General features: G+C 35.8%; 1 protein-coding gene and 1 long non-coding RNA gene across 3 annotated transcripts in view; one reads left to right on the top strand and one right to left on the bottom strand.

The window, feature by feature from the left end:
* Positions 1-20,021, bottom strand: part of LOC115414738 (regulator of G-protein signaling 6-like) — a 232,363-nt gene that overhangs the window by 17,022 nt on the left and 195,320 nt on the right. For both annotated transcript variants that reach the window (XM_030128019.1, XM_030128020.1), the window contains exons 13-14: positions 13,361-13,471; positions 5,872-5,997 (exon numbers count right to left, since the gene is read on the bottom strand). In XM_030128019.1, the coding sequence (XP_029983879.1) occupies positions 5,872-5,997; positions 13,361-13,471 (237 nt within the window). The remainder of the gene's footprint in view (positions 1-5,871; positions 5,998-13,360; positions 13,472-20,021) is intronic.
* The window catches only part of LOC115414740 (uncharacterized), a 59,383-nt gene continuing 50,858 nt past the window's right edge, over positions 11,497-20,021 (top strand). Inside the window, exons 1-2 of the long non-coding RNA XR_003934713.1 lie at positions 11,497-11,553; positions 17,188-17,191. This is a non-coding gene — a long non-coding RNA (uncharacterized LOC115414740). The remainder of the gene's footprint in view (positions 11,554-17,187; positions 17,192-20,021) is intronic.

Raw genomic sequence — 20,021 nt, 5'->3', positions numbered from 1 at the left:
GGCGGGCCAGTTTTGGGCCCCGGGCCACATGTTTGACACCTGTGCATTAGAAGTACCACGTTGGATAGAATATTCTTACTATGCTTTTGCTGTTTAGTATCCATAGATCAGCTCAGTCTAAAAAAAGCTTTAAAGACTTCCCAAAACCTATTTTCACTGACCTGCTTTCCATGTAACAGGTATGGAGTTTATCTGATGTACTTCATTTTGTATCTGTGGAAATGTGTAGCCTTTGCAGCAATTTTAAAAGGTAAAAAGAGTACTTTCTTTAGCTACTTACTAAAAAAAGGTTAAAAAATACACTTTATTTGGCGTTTGCACAAAGCACTGATTTTTACATTTGAGAATTCAGTGCGTCTACTGCAAAGAACTGTGACAACACAGACAACAGATGAGACAGGCTGAAAAGGTAAAGGGGGATAAACCGAACACATGGGTTTGAATATTAATGGTACAAGATTCTGCAGAGCACAGTCCATAAAGCTGTAACATCTTTATGGAGATGTGCTGCTGCCAAAAAATTCATTTTTTCCCCTAAAAGGATACATTTTAAACTCATAAAATGTAGGTTTATGAGATTTGCAAATCATTACATTCTGGTTTTATTTACCTTTGACACAATAACACTATCTTTCTCTGGAAACAAGGTTGTAATTTCTTGTAATAACTTATAATAAACAAATTTCACATATTCATTTTAAAAACTGATAAGTGACATATTACAAAAAATAAAACAATGTCTTGAAGGGGCTGTATTTAGTATTTCTTCTTTCAAAAACTGTACTATAATATTGCAATGTATTGGACTGTAGAGACATGAACTGAATATATTTACGTCAACTGTCTAGTAGATTTATGTGACTACTAGAGGGAGTAGTGAGTCACTCTGGCGGTCTCCAACATTATAATAATTTGGGATTTTTCATTATAGTTTATTTAGTTTTGAATTTTTCCCTCTAGTTCAGTTAGTTTTAATTAGTTTTTAGAGCAGGTTTGCTAGTTTTTATTAGTTTTCGTTTTTTTCTAAATGCTTAGTTTTAGTTTTTTCATATCTTTTATCTTCCTCGCCGTCATATTCAAATAAATCCCACACAGGATTCTGCTACTTTCTCCTAACTTTAGTCTCCATGTTGCCGGTAGAATGGGGACGAGAAGACGACTCTAAACGACAAGTGACGGACTGTGAAGTGCCGTACGGTGCCGTCAGCTGAGTGAAATAAATCGATTTCATAGGGAATTTTGTCCATAATTTTTATACATTTTAGTTAGTTTTGTAAGCACTCAATACAGTTACAGCTAGTTATCATTTTTAATTATAGTTTTTATTTATTTCACTTAACGAAAATGTTTTTTCAATTCTGGTTTTCGTCATTTTGTTAGTTTTCGTTAACGATAACCTTGCTGGTCTCCCATGGTGAGGAAATCTAACACCGTGGGGCCTTTGACTAAAGTATGAGAAAATGACCAGATGGGATGAGAACCACTGAGAAAGAACTTTTACAGTCAAAGAAAATGACAAATTATTACGTGATGTTATCATCTTTTCTAAGTTATCATTTATTGATCCATGGTTCAGACTAAACTGTGACACTTCTGACCTTGTTTGGATGATTCCAAACAGATCTTTACTGCAGCTACTGATGACACAAACCTATAGAAAACAGAGAAGACTGTGGTTTTACAGCGTTTTCTGTCTAAAAACAGAGCTAAGCTAACAGAGCTATAATGTAAACGATCATCTGAGTGGAGATTACAAAACTGTTATTTTGACTGATTGTCCAAATAAGCAGTTATGAGTATTTGTTTGAAGGACAAAACTTGATGATACCATAATACAGATGTGTGTGAACAGGGATCTTTATACTTTATTCAGTGAGTTGTACAGTCTGTGATTCCATAGTGTTGGTTTGTAGGTGGTTTTGGTCTGAAGTGTGTTCTGGTACATTACTTCTCCCTGATGTTGAGAATTTGGAATATCATGACGGTGGTGGCGCCACAATAACACTAGTAAATGACACTATTGGTGTTGTTGCTATATATTGTTGTGTTGTTATTATCATTATCATTATCATTATCATTATTATAAGACTTATTTTCCCTCTCATCCCCCCTCCCATTCTTACTTTCATTCACACTCCCCTCTTCCCCTTTTCCTTATCACCCCTAATCAGTCTATAGTTGCTCTTAGTTGATCTTTTTCATTGTAATACAGGGTGACACAAAAAAACGGGAACTTTTTAACAATCCAATAAAACCAAGAGTGATGGAAGAAAAATATTTTATTCATAGTAATTGAAACTTTAAAACATGCCATTTAAGAAACAATGATGGAATTTTTATTTTTTTTAAATTACAGGGTGACCCAAAAAAAACGGGAATTTTTGAAGTGCGTATTGGCAGACATGAGCAAGTGGCAGCACTGCGAGACAGTGACCTCGAGCAAGTAAACACACCCCCATTTTAGTAACCATTGGCGGCTGTGCGAGAATTGTTCGGTAACCGTGTGATCTCAAGATTTGGTAACGTTCCCTGGCCCCCTAGCCCGCCAGATTTGTCCGTTTGTGATTTTTTCTTGTGGGGCTATCTCAAAAGTAAAGTGTACACGACTCGACCAAGAACTCTGGATGAGTTAAAACAGAGAATTCAGGATGAAATTCACAGTATCCCAGCTGAGATGTTGCAGCGGTCAATGAGGAATCTCAACAGCAGATTTCAAGAATGCATTCGTACAGGAGGACGCCATCTACAGGAAGTCATTTTTAAAAAATGAAAATTCCATCATTGTTTCTTAAATGGCATGTTTTAAGGTTTCAATTACTATGAATAAAATATTTTTCTTCCATCACTCTTGGTTTTATTGGATTGTTAAAAAGTTCCCGTTTTTTTGTGTCACCCTGTATAATGTTGTCATTGTTGTTTGTCACTATTTTGTCATTGTTGTTTTTGGTTTGTTTATTTGCATTTTTCTTTTTTTGTTTATGTGTTGTTGTTTTTCTGTCCACTATGTCTTGTTAACTGTATCACTAATTTAAAAAAAAAAAGATAATTTGGAATAGCAATACTACATTTAACCCCTTTTTAAGGTATAGACCCACCGTTAGCTTCCAGAATGTCTTCAAAGCTCCTCAACATTGGGCCAAAATCAGCACAGTGTGAGTGTCACATCATTTTCATCCAGTTAGAGCCCACTCCCAGTCGGGTTCATCTGTCCTGTATCTGTCTTTAAAATGACTATAATCATTAAGGCTTCCTCAGGAACACAGTTATGAGGAGGTCATGTCCTGTATGAACCAGCAGAGGCAGCGGAGATCCACTGACTGAGTCCCTCTGATATTAGTTTGTATCTGTATTGATCTGTGGACGGTTCAGCAGTAGACAGAAACACCACTGGGGTCTGCTCCTCACACTCTATATATGTATGTGTGTGTGTTGCCGTTCCAGAAGGTTGCTCATAAAAGAAAAAGCAATTAAAGGTCGGGAAAAGGGAACGAGGTAGAGAGAGAGATAGGGGTGAGGAGTGGGATAGCCGAGGGCCAAACGGCGATAAGGATGTATGCTCTGAGTCTCTCATATTGTGTGTGTTTTTATCTACCTCTGTAGCTCTGAGGTGTCATCCTCCTTCCATGTTACCCACTCACTGTTCATTTCCACACTAGTGTGATTTGTAACCGGAATCTTTCACATCTTTCTTTGTGACTTTATAGATTCTCTTGCTGTGTAAAGCGTTGTTAACCCCGCTGTGGCCCATGAAACTGTGTGTCAGTATAAAGAATAGCTAATATACTTGGACTGTCAATCAAAAAGGGATCACATTACATGCAAATACAGGTGGTAGAAGCGGTTTTCTGTTTTTCTCTCTAGGATGTTCAGCTGAATGTGTACTTAGTGCCATTAAAAACACACGGGTCAGAATAATATGTATGTTTGGAGATATATTAAACTAGAAAATCACTTGGAGAGCACAGACCTCCCCCAAGGCCGATCAGTCCCCCAAATCACCACCAACATTTAATCATTTGTTCCTTGTGCCAGTATCAACATTTCCTGAAAATTTCATCAAAATCCATCCATAACTTTTTGAGTTATCTTGCTAACAGACAAATCTCGATGAAAACACAACCTCCGCCGTTCCTTGGTGGAGGTAATTAATTGGTGAGGGGTTAGCATCATATTAAAGAGGGACGCATTGGTCATCAGAGAATGAATTAAGGACAAATTGTGATCATCTTAACATGTTTATTCAGTCACTGAATACAGGTACTGGAAAGTGTCATCATTCAATACACGGGAAAGTCAAAATCTTACCAAGTGTATTTGTCTCATTTCCAGTCAAAATATCTAATTTAAACTAAGACATAATCACCTAAAGAGTAACTTTTCAGTGAGATATAAGAACTGATTTTTAGAGATCTTGAAAATCTTTTCAAGAAATCTTACCAAGATCATTTTCACTTGTTCCATTGGCAGATTTTTATTGCTTAATTCATTTTTTTTTTTTTTTTTTTTGCTTAATTCAAGCAAAAAAAAATCTGCCAATGGAAAAGTGAAAATTATTTCGGTAAGATTTCTTGAAATAAGATTTTCAACATCTATTGTCTAAAAATAAGTTCTTACATCTCACTGAAAAGTTACTCTTTAGGTGATTATGTTTTATTTTAAATTAGATATTTTGACTGGAAATGAGAAAAATACACTTGGTAAGATTTAGATTTTTTCAGTATACTGGGTGTGTCCACCTCTGGCTTCCAAACAAGCAGTGCAGCGATTAAGAATGAAACTGACAAGTGTCATGATCCTGTCCTAAAGGATCCGATCCAATCTGGCACTCAGACGACTGAATGTACTGCAATGACAGCGCAGACAGCGAGCGACTTCTGTTGTATTGTAAGTTGTGGCATTTTGAGCTGGCAAAAACATTTTGGCGTTTTCTTTGCTGCCTTTATATCGGCTATTGACCACAGCTACAGTTACCAGTCAAATGTGACTCTGTAGAAGAGATTTGACTCAATGTCCAACATTAAGGGATTAGTCCAAACGCTGACGTCACACGTGTAGGGACTGAAAAAAATACAGCTGTTAACCGTGTTACTCATCTTGTGAGCAACATATATAAAATAGGCATCTGAGCAAATCATTTTCTGGAAAATGCACCACATGTTTGGACTGTGCGTTTTTAATGGCGGTACATATACTATCATCATGTGCATGTATGTGTTTTTACTAATTTTGTCGGTTTATCAGTTTTTCAATCTGACATTTTTCACACACTTTTACACAAATGAATGTAAAATTCTGCAGTCTGCTCAGATGGTTAAACTCATTGATATTCTGTTCTGCAGTTCGACTCCTCTGTGCTGATATTGCCTGCCCGTATTCCCAACAGGAATCACCAACGTTTCATTTCATCTGATTTCTTTAAACCGTTTTTGCTCCGTCGTTGTTGAGAAAATTTCAGCCACGTACAGTAATTTGAAGAATGCAGATTTATCTTGGCACGTAAAATGCAGCACATAATCATAATTTCAAGTGAGAAGGTAATACCATGCAGGATCCTTCTGCTTATGTCTCTTGTGTTTGAAGTTTTAGGTTCATACTGTGGTTTTGTTTGTGTTTTCATGACACGTACCTTGGAAATGGGACACTTATCTTTTCCTTCACATGTTTTAAATGTGTAAAACGGCTCCAGTCCTAAGTTGAATGCCAATGGGGTATCGGTTTTTTTTTTGTGTGTGTGTGTTTTCATTTTTTATCAGTACCTGCCTCGGAAACCACAAGAGAAACTGTGCAAAAGCTGCTGCTGATACGGCTTTAATTTTTCACTCGTACCTCAAAGAACAGCAGATTATTTATTTAAACGTTTTATGTGCTTACCGCAGATTTTCAGAGCTAAACTCTGACTCCAGGAACTTGAGGAAGAGATCCTGTCCTGCCGGGTCCTTCAAAGCCTCCTCCAGAGAGAATCCCCACTTCTTCACCCTCTGCTGACTGGGCTCCTTACTGGGAGAGATGGGAGAGGATTCAGAGGGAGATAGGAAGCGAAACCATCCACCTGAAGCGGCTGCAGGGAGCTCCAGATTAAAATAAGATTAGAGGAGATTAAATTACAGCGAGAGGCACGCTGTGGGGAAGGCTGACAGATGAACACAGGGGAAAGGAGAAGACATTCAAACAGTCTATGAGAGGCTGTCGTTCGTCTGATATTGGTGCATAGAATGTTGATGTGAAATCCAATCATTTCAGACTCTGTAGGGAACATTCTGCACCAGTCCTGCAATTAATCAATTCGTCGGAGTTATTAAGCTACATTAGGCACAGTGATTATACGTCTGCAGTAATTATTTTCTGCATAATTCACACAGGCCTAGATTTCAGAGCAAAGTGCAACTTGTTGAGGGTTAAAGCCACTTTTCTCCTAGTGAACAATTCAGCAGATGATCAATAGTTTCAATAGTCTGACAACATTTTGACCAAACACACAGGGATAACAGCAATGAATTAAATCAAATTTTATCTATATAGCGCCAAATCATGGTAGATGGACTGCACTTATTTAGTGCTTTTCCACACCTTTATGGTGCCCAGAGCGCTTTACAAACCCTCATATTCACCCATTCACACACAAACTCATACACCAGTAGGCAGCTGCCACCATGCAAGCCCCTACCTAGGCCCTACCTAGGGGAATATAGGGTTCAGTGTCTTGCCCAAGGACACTTCGACGTGTGGACAATTAGAGAAAGGACTTGAACTGCCGACCCCTCGGTCATTGGACGACCCACTCTACCACCTGAGCCACAGATGCCCAAAGCCTAACAAAAGCTATCTCATGACACTTTACATATAGAGTTGGTCAAAACCAGACTCATTGGCCAGTTTCTAGAAACCCAACAGAACCCTCCAGGAGCAAACATTTGGTGACAGTGGTGAGGAAAAACTTCCTTTTAACAGGAAGAAACCTGGAGTAGACTCCGACGCCTGGAGGATGGTCATCTGCTTTGACTAATTGGGGTTAAAGAGAGAGGGTAAAAGAGGAGAGAAAGAGAGAGAGAGATGGGGGGGATAAGGGGAGACACATGGATGCACAGCAAACACTAGTCGCTTTTCCATTGACCCTCAAATTGCGCGAACACAATTTGCACAAAAAAACTTCCCTAATGGAAAAATGACAATTTCGCCAAAACTTGTTTTTCAATGAAAAGTTTTTGTGTTGGCAAGAGGTGTTTTTTTGGGCATAGCGCAAATGGTATATCATGCAAAACTGCAATGGAAAGACCTGTTTCCGCGACTAGAGTCATGGATGTTGACATATGTGTTTTAAAAGAAACATGGTGCAGTATGTGTGGACACACCAGGAAACCAAATCCTTTTTTAATTTAGTACAGGATAGAGGCGTAATATATAATAATAATGAATACATCTGTAAATCAACACCATATTTACATTTGTTGCCATGTTTATGGAATGACTTCTCGTGTCATCTTGTGATAATAAACAAACAAATGATCGTATTTGTGATTTAATGGAAAAAACGGCATTACGCACATCTGTTTTTTCGACGTTTAGTGAATGTTAGTAAAGTTTTGTGCATATGTCCAATGGAAAAGTGACTAAAGACTCTTCTGACCGTCATAAGGAGGAATGGTTGTGAATGAACGTACTTTAGCGATTATACATTTGATAAAGTATGTAAGAATCAACAATGAACTCCAAACACACACACTCTGTTCTGGAAATATTAAAATTCCTTCATTGTCATGTCATGGTCAAATTAGATCAATAAAAACAGCTAGACTACAACAAGGTTTGTCAGAAGGTCATACAGAGCTAATGCACCAACTATCCTGTCTGTATTAAACGTGAGGTGAATGTAGGTGTAATTTAATGCTATCCTTCGACAAAGGCTTGACAGAAATGTTGATCCCAGCCAGTATCTAGTTCTGCTTCAAATGTGTCTTTTTTTGACACGCAAAAATCTTTTTTGCGTGTCAAAAGGTGTGGTTGCATCAGACAGACAGTTTATTGTTAACTAGAAAAAATGACAAAACTAAATGACAGTTTGACAGTTTCAACATGTCATGGCCTGAATGTGTTTCATTATCTTGCTGACACATCTAGTTGTGACCTTAACAGAAGAATGTGGGTGTAGAAAGAGTATGTGGGTTTGGAGACTGGAACAATACTTGGCGGAGTTTAATGTCTTAAGACTGATTCTTAAAGCTAGATATCATATAACATTTTTGCCATCACTGTATGTTTAACCCATAAAGACCCAGTGCTACTTTTGCAGCAGTTCCCAAATGAATTTTTCTCTCTATTTAACCTTTCTTAAGTGATTTATCACCATTTATTGGAATATTATTTTCTGTATTTTACATTTCTTCAATAAAAATCTGGTATTTTCCCATATTTAATTTACTGATCACATAGATGTTTATAAAAGCTCAGATTAAAGTTAATTGTCATAATATCAGAAGCAGAGAAAAAGGAAGAAAAGGCAACTTTTTCAGAAAATATGTCATTAACTGAACATAAACCCAGTGTCTCCATCCACTGTCATTGACCCAACTCCATGGGTTTTACTGGTGAATCAATGTTGTAGAAGATGACAGTGTGTCCACGGTAACTTCGAAGCCTCTGAACGTCCAAATGGGTCATATCTGATGACCATGAAAAGAAACTGATAGGATTAGTGGATCAGAAGTTGTTAAACATTGTATACTGGTAGATGATTCTGGTCACCAGTGGTTGTTTGGGTCTTTATAGGTTACGGTAATTACCTATCTGTCATTTGTGTGCATTTTTTTTTCTCTGTTTTCGATGGTAAATAGAACAATGGACAATGTTTCCATCATTTGGATGTTTCTTGTTTAATGCTGGATTAATCATATTAGAAAACACCATCTGATGGAGGATTTCTAAGATTTGATCCACTCTCTATCCTCTTGCTCCTTATTGGCTACAACTCCAAGTGGAAGATTCATATTGGTGGACTCATCCAAACAGGGTGGTCTGTCTATTTACCCTGACTTCCTGATGAAGGCTTGATGCCAAAACACTTTCAAATATAGTTGCTTTTATAGATCTAACTTGACCATGAAGTGAAAATAAAGGCATTTTCATTAGAGATCAATCAGTATCGATATGGTCAGGGCCAATACTGATTATAAGTAGTCAAGGAGGCCGATAACCGATATTTGGAGCAAATATTCATTTTCAGTAAAAGTGAAAATATTGGCGTCAAAATTTTGAATAATACGAACTCCAACACTTAACTTCATTTAAATTTGAAATGCCTTTAAGCATATGTTTATTAAACAGCTTTTCAGATTTGCAACATGTTCAAGTTTTTTTGTTTTTTTTTTATGTTAGACAATAGACATCTAAAAAAGGTGCACCCCCCCCATAGTATTATAAGTATGGCGGAAACTGACCTTGGTATTTGCTTTTAATCACAATCTAAACTTGTCCTGCACCAGTAAGTTTGCAAAGATTCAGGAGGTAAGGAAAAAGTAAATGAACGTTAAGTTTCACTTTCACTTCCGCAGACCGAGAGAGGCGCGGCTGCACCAGAGCCAAAATAACCCAGTTTGAAATTGATCTCTTATCGGCTGTCTGATTTTAAAAAAAAAAGGCAGATGCCGATATGTGTCAAAATGCTGAAAATCAGTGCTGTCGATCCTAGTTCTAATATCTTTAAAAGAGAGTCCTTTGTTGTAATTTCTCGAGAAGATAAATGTCCAAATCCAATAAAACACCTCTTCTGAGTCCAACAGATGCTCCTTTTCCAACATTATTTGCAGTAAATGTTGAGGTATTTTAGTTTGCTACAACTACACACCAAAAATAACATGGGACCACATGTCAGTGTTCATTTCATGTCAGGCAGTGAAGATGAAATGACACACGTGAACTGGAGAAGAAAATAAAAAATGGACACACAAGCCGATCATAAAGCATCTGAATCCCATCACGTTGACATGAATGTGATGAAAAACCTCGGCCGCGTTTAAAGAACCGATTCAAAGAAGATGACAGGTTTATTATGCAGTGAAAGCTTTGTTTGTCAAAAAAAATAAAACTATGAAGACAGCTGCTTACAAATGCTCCAATGTCACATTTAACTGCAGTAATAGCCAGTGGCTTTGGAGATTTTCATTCACTGGGAATTGATAAAAAAATCACTAATGCTGTGTGTTTGTGTAAACCTGGTGGTCTAGCAAACAATAACTCATGACTCATTTTGGTTTATTCACATTCAGAGACGCTCAAAGATTTCACAACAAAGCTGGAGGAATTTGTTGTCATTGCAGGCGTACAAATAAGCTTAAGCTGCATCCATAGCAAAGGGATTAGTCTCCTAATGCTAGATTCGATATGATCTGTGATCGGATAGAGTTTGTGTTGTATAGGATTAGAAACGAAGGGAATCAACATGTTAACATAACAAAAAAATACAAAAAAGGACAAATGGAAAAGTGTTGTCCTTTTGAGTAGATGTTTACACAAGATTATTTTTAATTTAGTCCAATTACAGGACGCTTGTACTTGAGTAAAGCAATGTGTATGACTGCATGTGCACAAAAAATAAAAAAAAATACATAAAAATTCAGAAATACAGTACAGTGCAGAAGTCTTGAACCACCCTTACCTTTCTTTAAATATAATGTTTTAATAATAACATAATAATTATTATCCCACCCAGGTGCAGGATTGAATGTTTCAGGCTCTAAGCAGTCGTTGCATCTGTCAATGTCACTTGCACGCTTGTAAAAAGTCTACTGCATGCTTGCTATTTTATCATTATTATTGCTACTTTTTGTCATTTTAACAAACTTGTTTATATTGTTTATATTTTTATCTCTTTATTTTTCTGTTCTATTGGCACATACTGTCTTACACTGTTGTGTACACACTTCAATTTCCCCCTCGGGGGATCAGCAAAAGTATATCTTATCTCATCTCATCTTATAAACATTATTTAAACATAATATCTACAGGGGTTGGACAAAATAATGGAAACACCTTAAAAAATCAACAAAATATAATTTAATATGGTGTAGGTCCGCCTTTTGCGGCAATTACAGCCTCAGGTCTCCGAGGTATTGATTCATACAACTTGTGAATTGTTTCCAAAGGAATTTTAAGCCATTCTTCAGTTAGAATACCCTCCAACTCTTTTAGAGACGATGGCGGTGGAAATTGACGTCTTACTTGAATCTCTAAAACTGACCATAAATGCTCAATAATGTTGAGGTCTGGGGACTGTGCCGGCCATACGAGATGCTCAACTTCATTAGAATGTTCCTCATGCCATTCTTTAACAATTCTAGCTGTATGGATTGGGGCATTATCATCTTGAGGTGAAGGTGTTTCCACTATTTTGTCCAACCCCTGTATTTCTCAGTCTCAAAAAAAGTAAAACAAAATGTTGTGCACAACATTGAAATATCGCAAAAAATATAAACTACGTGACTTCAATAGGTATCAATCAGTATTTAGCGTGAGCTCTGATCCCTTGACAAAAAGTAGCTCAAACAATAAGAAACAGCAGACGTGTGTTGAATTTAAATTAGTTCAGTAAATCTCATAATGTCTGCACAGAACAGTTTAAGATATGTAAAATATGAAGGAAGGTCAAACTAAATACCAAACACTTCAGTCTGTCTTTATGTTCTGTATTTCAGTTGTATCTTGTTACAGACACTAAAAAACAAGTTTGTACTTTAAAATATATCATTATACTCTGACTAAAACAACAAACCTATTTGTGGCTTAAAGCTTATGCATAGTAATATGTTTGATTTATTACAGGACAAGAAATTAATTTAAGGTGAGGTGATGTAGGAGGTGAGTGAAATGTATTTTATACTGAGTGCCATAACCTGCCCTACAGTTGAGGGTTTCAAATTAAATATCGTTGCTGGTCCAGATCAAGTGAAAGTGAACATCAGTGTCAAAAATTTAAGTTTCACCTTTCATTTCTCAAATAGACTAATTTTTTTTAGCTTAAGAACTCTACTTTATGGAACTGTTTACAGAAGTTCAGCATCATTTGTAGAAAAAAAAGATACTAAGTATGATAACTAATTATGTAAAGTTATACTTCTGACATATGTGTAAATGCACTATTAACTTTAATAATAATATTTTTTCTTGCTTGAATAAGTGATATTTTAAGTCTGTGAATCTGTAGGAGCTAATAATTCAACAGTACAAGAATATAGAAAAGTGAAGTACAATCCAATTATTTGTCAAATATGCTCTGCTGTTAGCTGTATATATAACTTCAGTTGGAATATGTATGCTAAATAAAAGTTTATTAGCATATTTGTAGTGTTTTAGTTGCATCAAAGCCTTTTATACTGATACTGAACAAAGTTACAAACTGCCGTCCCTGTGCCACAATATATTTGTGTTCATAAAAACTCATCATTTAAACTTTTTTTTGTCTAATATTGATCACAGTTGTAGTTTAACATCATAGCTAAAGCCCTATGCTTCATTTAGTATTGGTTTCTTATGAGAACAGCATGTTTTGTACATTTGTGTAAAGCGAAAAAAAAAAAAAAATTTAGAGTACTGTGTCACGCAGCAGTAATTTAAGTATTTTTCTGTAAATTGTAACGTGTGTCCTGTGAAAGTACTTCCTGAGACCTATGAATACATTTATTAAACATGGAGATAAGTTAATTAGTTTAAACACAGAGCTTATTGAACATGAAATGTGCCCCTGTGTCACCGCTTGATCTGGTCCTGCCGTCAGGTGGAAACCTCATAAGTCCATTTTTGCTTTTTGTTTTTTGTCATAAAATGATTCTACCGGTCAGTCTTCACGTTGGTCTGATTGTTTTAGAAATATTTAACCAATGAAAAATGTTGAAAACAGCTTTTGACTACATCTCTTAACTCCATTCATTTGTTTAGAATATACATCGTTTTTCCCGTTTCCTGAAAAATAACCATTTTGGACATAAGAGGTTTCCAAAGGACAGCAATGATATGTAACTAAACTTTTGATAGTTTTTGAGTCAATTTTGTTGTAATCAGTTAAAACACTTATTTTTCAACCCTAAATTTACCTAGTGGATTTTACGGTGCTTTTATGCAAAGGTAATTACTCTAATCCCATTAACACAACAGAATAAACTCAACTGTAATAACAGAAAAAGAGAAGGTTTGATCAGTGATTCAACAATCAGTCATAAAATCTGGAGGAAATACAGAAATCCGGCACATATAAACACCATGTTACACAATTTACATCTGTGTTTGGCACATGACTTGCACATTAGATGCACTAAAATGAAGCTGAAGTGCTCACAGTTTGTAAAAAGTAATTTCCTGCGTTGTGGTTTTGTACCTGGCCTCCAGATCCCAGAGGGAGGGGTCATCACTGGTCCATGGATTGGATGGTTCAGGTGCCATCAGAAACGGGTCGTACTCCATGTACTGCTCAGTGTAGCTTATCAGACTGACACACAAACAGAGAGGATGGACAACGAAAGCGTACATTTAATGGTTTGACATTTTGACATTTCACATGTTTATTTCAAACCTGCTACCACATTTATACACTTAACAGACAACGACTGGACAACACATGGTTTGAAAAGGGGATGGACGAAGCATTGCTTTTAAAACTCCAACCCCAAACACCCCACACAACCCGTCAGAACATTTCACTACACCAAAACAAAACAAAACAATACAGAACATTACACTGGTCAACAACAAATTTATTGTTAAAGTTGTTTGAGCTGATTTAGGATAATTTTGGTGTGCTGAATCCAAAAATCACATTAATTTTGCTCAATCAGGTCAACTTTCTGAACTATGCTACATATTGGCTTTTTAAAATTTTTGCTTACATTTATGGGCATTTTCACATCATATGATACAAAATTCTTTCATATTTCTTGCAATAAACGAGTTCTGAGGATTTTACTTTCGCCAATTTATGATTAATGTTTTTTTTTTAATGTTACAGGTGAATGAAATGGCTTCAGCTAGAAGATCTTGCAAAAATAAGCCTGACGTATTCTGCTACATCTGCGGTGAATACATAATAAAAAATAAATACATCCTGTTAGAAAATGATTTTTTTTTTCTCTTAAAACCTATTTTGGGTGAGAACTATATAAAAAATCAACTGATAAAGTCACAAAAATGTAATCAATTTTGTGAGAAGATCAAATTTTTCAAAATCAAATTAGCAAAAAAACCTGACCTGATTGAGAAAAACAGATGTCATTTTTGGATTTAGCGGTGCAAAATGGTCCTAATTCAGTTGAAAAAACCTAGACAACTTGCAAAAAAACATGTTTTTGTAACCCAGTGTTCTAGAACAAAACAGAACAACACAGAACAGTACAGAACAAAACAGAACAATACAAGACATTATAGATCAATACAGAACATTACAATATCACATCCTCACAAGACAAGAACATAAACATAAGCAGGCCCAGACACACTCTGACCCCATACCCACTCCCCCTAATGGCACCCACACTGTTTAGAGCATCAATGTCACTGCATCTCCTCCAAGTACTTCTTCATTATTTGTTTTTTAAACATTCTTTTAAACTGAAAAATGTTTGCACACTCTTTTAATTAATCTGCTAAACCACAGGTGTCAAACATGCGGCCCAGGGGCCAAATCTGGCCCGCCAAAGGATCCATTCCGGCCCACGGGATGAATTTGTGAAATATAAAAATTACACTGAAAATATTAATCATTTTAGTTCAGGTTTCACATTCAGACAAATTCAATCTCAAGTGGGTCAGATCAGTAAAATATGATTATAATAACCTATAAATAATGACAACTCAAACATTTTCTCTTTGTAAATGTAAACATTTTTATGTCATTTTACTGTATTTATACTAAAACAAACTGTAATTTCTCATGAAAAAAAATAACCTAAACAAATATGAACCTGAAATGTTTTAAGAAGTGCAATTTTACCAATATTTTGTCTGTTATTAAATGTTTTGTGTATTTGTAGATCCACTTTGATCTGTAAGTTATAATGTACATGTGTAAATGATAAACTGAAGCATAAAACTGTTAAAATTGCACTTATTTTTTTACAAAGAAATTTCAATTTGTTTCTGTTATTCACATTGTTTTAAAGTATAGTTTGTAGATGTAAACATTTCTATAATGTAATTTTACTTTTTTCATTCTAAAACATGGAGAAAAGTTTGGAGGTGACATCGTCTGTATATTATTATGTTATTATTTCACTGGTTCGGCCCACTTCAGATCAAATTTAGCTAAATGTGGCCCCTGAACCAAAATGAGTTTGACACCCCTGTGCTAAACCATTCCACAGTACTACTCCCCTTACTGATTCAATGCAAGAAATGATTCATGTGACTCAAAAAGTGAATATTATTAGTTATCACTGGTCCGACATGATGCATATTGTGTGTTTTGTTGTTTTTTTTTTGTTGTTTTTTGCAGTGTTTGGTATATTGCCCAAACTTTACACTCTGGAGAGCACCAATTAAATGGAGCTCCATGTGTGAAGTCAGGAGGTTAAAGGTCATGAAAACACAGAACAGAGCAGTGTAACAGTCAGTGGTAATCATATTTTTTCTGCTCTCTGCTGGGAACGGCTGTCAGGACAAAGGTGAAGGTGAAAAAGGCAGGAAAGTGAAAACACTAGATGCATTCAGTGTATAGATACAGTGTGTAACCATCGACTCTATAAAACTCCTCCTGTAATTAATCACCAGATTGTGTTTTTCCACCTCCATGCATTGTTTTTCTCCATCACAATACATTTCAGACCAATTTTAATGCCAATCCTGCATGATTTACGAGCAGCACCTGAATGCAGCATTTAACGCTCTATAACACGCAGCTCTGCAATAGTTAATGAGCCGAGGAGATTTTTTATTTATTCATTTTTGCCGCCGGTAAAAACTCATTGAGACAATAATACGGACTGTCAGAACTCCCCGCTGTGTGCATAAGTTATGAGTCTTATGTTCTTCCACTCTGTCACATATTGATTTATATAGCATGTTTACTGACAGGTTTGTAGATTTGTGGATTGATTCATTCCCAGTAGATGAGTTTTGTCAATAGAAGACGTTTTTATTCTTGTTATTTAAAGCTGCAGTGCTTGATAGTTTTAGTTAAATTGGTCTGAGAGGACATGAGACTTCTGCATCTACTCCTTCGCTGTGTTTTCTGTACATTGTGACGATGGTTTTAGCCAATCACAGGTGTTTTCAGACCAGCAGGGGCTTAAATATACGTCTCAGCACAGAAACTTAGGAAAGTGGTTTCACTTTTGCATGAAATAATATTGATTTAGATTAAGAGGAGAGCACTGTGGCATCTTTTGTCGCTCTGATTTCTCCTTCTGCATCTTTAGGATGATTCAGTTGCATTATTACTGTTTATCAGAGGATATTGGGGCTTCTATCAAACTGGTACATTTTGGGAATTGAACTAATTATGCAAGGCTGAGTGTTTCACAAAAATGACCGCTGTTGCAAAATCACTCATGATTTATTTGTGTTTAAATGGGCAGGTTCCACATGTAACGCAAGTGGACACGATGGGTTACACAGGAAACCTGGAATGAAACTGCGGATTCATAAAAATCCTGCATGTCTGGATTAGAAAAACCATTAGGATCGACAAATTTAACACAGTGTCTTTATTTATAGTGGTATATAAGACCATTTCAAGCCATGTTTTCAAAATTAAATGCGCTGACACCTATAGGTAGCTTTTCCTGTCCCAATTTTGGTCCTATTTTATTTATCTGAGGTCATCATTAGGTACATCCTGGGAGTAAATATGTCTAAATTTCTCTTTTATTATTGGGTCTAAAAAGCTGGTAAAGTGCCAGGTACCAAAATGAACCCAGTTTCATAGAAGCACCCATATTCATCTACAAACTACTACAAATGCTCAGAAAACTGTGGACTCTGTGGACCTGTTTGACACAGAGATACAGAGGTGTCAAACATATGACCCCTGAGCCAAAACTAGCCTGTGGGATGAATTTGTGAAATGCAAAAATTACACTGAAGCCATTAACAATCAAGTGTGTCAAAATCATTGTAGCTCTGGGGTCACATTCATTACATGAAAATGTTTACATTAACAAACTGTCCTTTTACAATAAAATGTGAATAACCTGAACAACTACAAACAACCAGAAATGTCTTAAGAGAAGTGCAATTTAAACAATATTATGCACCACTGTTTTAGTGTATCAAGGAGTAGCAACAACAAATTAAGTTGTAAACTGTGTTGGTTTGGAGTGCATTCTGTCATAACTAGGGGTGTGTATTGGCGAAAATCTGGCGATACGACACAAATCACGATACTAGGATCACGATACAATATATCACGATATATCATGATTCTGTTAACAAGGGAATTTTTTTTTTTTTTTTTTGGGAAGAATTGAATTACACCAGTAATATGCACAAATACTAAACACATTTTTATTTGATCAGAACAGAATCTAATGCAATATCATAAAATCTTCCTCTGTAAAAACTTAAAACATAAACTATGCTTCACAGACATTACAGTTTAAAATCCTGCTCAAATGTTCATATTCTATTAGTTCATAACTAACATCTTAACAATATTTTTGTATGATCTCAACAAAGGAACTAACATCTGCCTCTCTCAAACAGTAAAAAGTGCTTTTAGGATGCTTCAAATACCATTATTTAATAAAACAACGTTAAATAATAATAAATAAAATATAAACAAAAAAGAAAAAGAATAAACAAAAATGAACCTCCGCCATATCTGCATTTGAATAAATATCTAAAAATATCAATTCGGTACTTTTTAATATCGATACAGTATTGTGAAATGAAATATCGCAATATATTGCAGAACCGACATTTTCTTACACCCTTAATCATAACACCAGTACATGCATCCACCTCCCATATGTGTCCATGCTGATGATACTGGACTGTAGGTAAAACACTGGGTCTGAATCACCGTTTTTGATTAGGAGTGTTCTTAATTGAGTGAAATGACCCTGAAGTATCTGGTTTCAGCCATGCTTAGACCTCTTAACAGTCTACATGCAAAGGAATGGAGTTTTAATGCTTCCTTTAGTGTCTCCTTTGGCAGAGGACACACTGGATCATCATTTACGAGAGAACGCTGTCGCACAATTCATCATCTGCCAACTTGATGTTAATGAAAACAAATGATAAACAAGACAGGACACACATTTTCTTCTGCCTCAGCTGTCTAATACACTGATATATGTTGTTCTTTTAAACACTTGTTGGTGTAGAATGTGAAGTTAATGCAGCAGAACCTGTGCTTAGTTTGCATGATTTAGATCTTCATTTTAGGTGTTTTATCAGCTTGTAGGAATATCATTCATTCATTCTCGGCTCCTTTAAACGCCTTAATAAAACTTAATTGTAAACAGTGAATGTGAAGTGGATCTTCAGCAGGCAGAGAGATGCAACTGAGAAAGCGTATCTGAGGATTAAAATGTTCGTAGAAATGTAGTTAGATGGTGTTTTTACTTCCCCAAGTCAACTAAAGAATGACCATGTGCAGCCTAGTGGACTTAGAGACACAATTTATAGCTTTATATATTTCATTATTCTGCACATTTACTTATTATAGTGTTTCTGAAACTGTGGGGCGGGTACTCTGGGGGGGACATACGACAAACAAATCTACCGCCATTGTGATCTGACACTAGACTAGACAAAGAGTTTAGGCTTGGAGAATGGACAAGGATTGGACTGGAAAAGAAAAATGTGACATGTTTGTGTTTTTGCACAGTTTATTCAGTTTACACTTTAATGTTCTGAGATGTGCAACAGAAACAGGCTCATTACAGCCACTGATATTGTTCAAATGTTCATCTTTGTTACCAAAAAGTGCCTGTTGTTCTAAAAAAAAAAAAAAAAGTAACTTTATTGTTATAGTTGAAAGATAATTGGCACATTTCCAATTTTTATTTGGAAGAATCTTGTCTCAGGGAGCAGTCTGGTTGAGTTTATTCGTATTGTTCAAGCAAAAATCTAAGTTATTCATATTTTCCTGCAGAAATGGAGGAGTGCAGTATAATTTAGACCTAAATATATAATATGATGGATATCTATCATTTTGTTTTTCTTTCTCTGCTTGTCTTCCTTTTCACTTTGTAAAGAAATAACATTCTTGATTCACATACTTATGTGTTTTATTTTACTATACAATATGAGCTATTGTGCAACATTATGTACTATCTCAGTGTGCTAGTGATGTTGCACAAGCATATATTACAGAAACCAGTCTTGTAGCATCATTGTAATTTGAACTTTTTCCATCTGTTTGTTTATTGTTTGTAAAGTTGTCATAAAACTTGAATAAATAGGAAAAAAAGAAAAGAAGTTATTTTTAATTTGAACAAAAAATTATTCAAGGAAAAGCAAAAAGTGTTGTTATGATATTGGTGTTTCTTTCAATAAAAGTTATAATTGCACCACAGTTACAATGTTGTTGGGGTTGAGGGGGGCCTGGAGATTTTTCGTCCTCCAAAGGGGGGCAGAAAAAGACTGAGAACCACAGACTTATTATAATAGATTTATTATTTTGATTCATTTGTGTTGATCCAGAACCCACATTGTTACATGTAAATGAATAAGAGTACAACAGACTATTAGTGCAGCTTTAGCCTTTATTTAGGTCTGTTTCTGTTCCAGTTCTGGTAATGAGGACACTTTTTTTGCAGCATTGTCCAAATTCATATCCTGCATTAAACTTCATGGTAAAAATACACAGGGAAAAGTGTGCTTTTATAGTTCATCTTAAGAGCGTAAATGCCACTGGATTCTCTCAGGACCACATCCATAATAAGTCTCCCTTCCCTTAACCCTATGACATTTTTGGAAAAGTGTCTGGGAAAGTGATTAAGAAAAGTACATGTTTTTTTTTTTCTTCTTTGAGGGTATTTTAAAGTGGTCATATTTTGCTAAAACCCACTTTTATTAGTCTTTGGTTCATTTATTTGTGT

The sequence above is a fragment of the Sphaeramia orbicularis genome, chromosome 24, assembly GCF_902148855.1.
Source record: "Sphaeramia orbicularis chromosome 24, fSphaOr1.1, whole genome shotgun sequence".
NCBI lineage: Eukaryota > Metazoa > Chordata > Actinopteri > Kurtiformes > Apogonidae > Sphaeramia > Sphaeramia orbicularis.
This window is presented reverse-complemented; position numbering and strand designations above follow the sequence as displayed.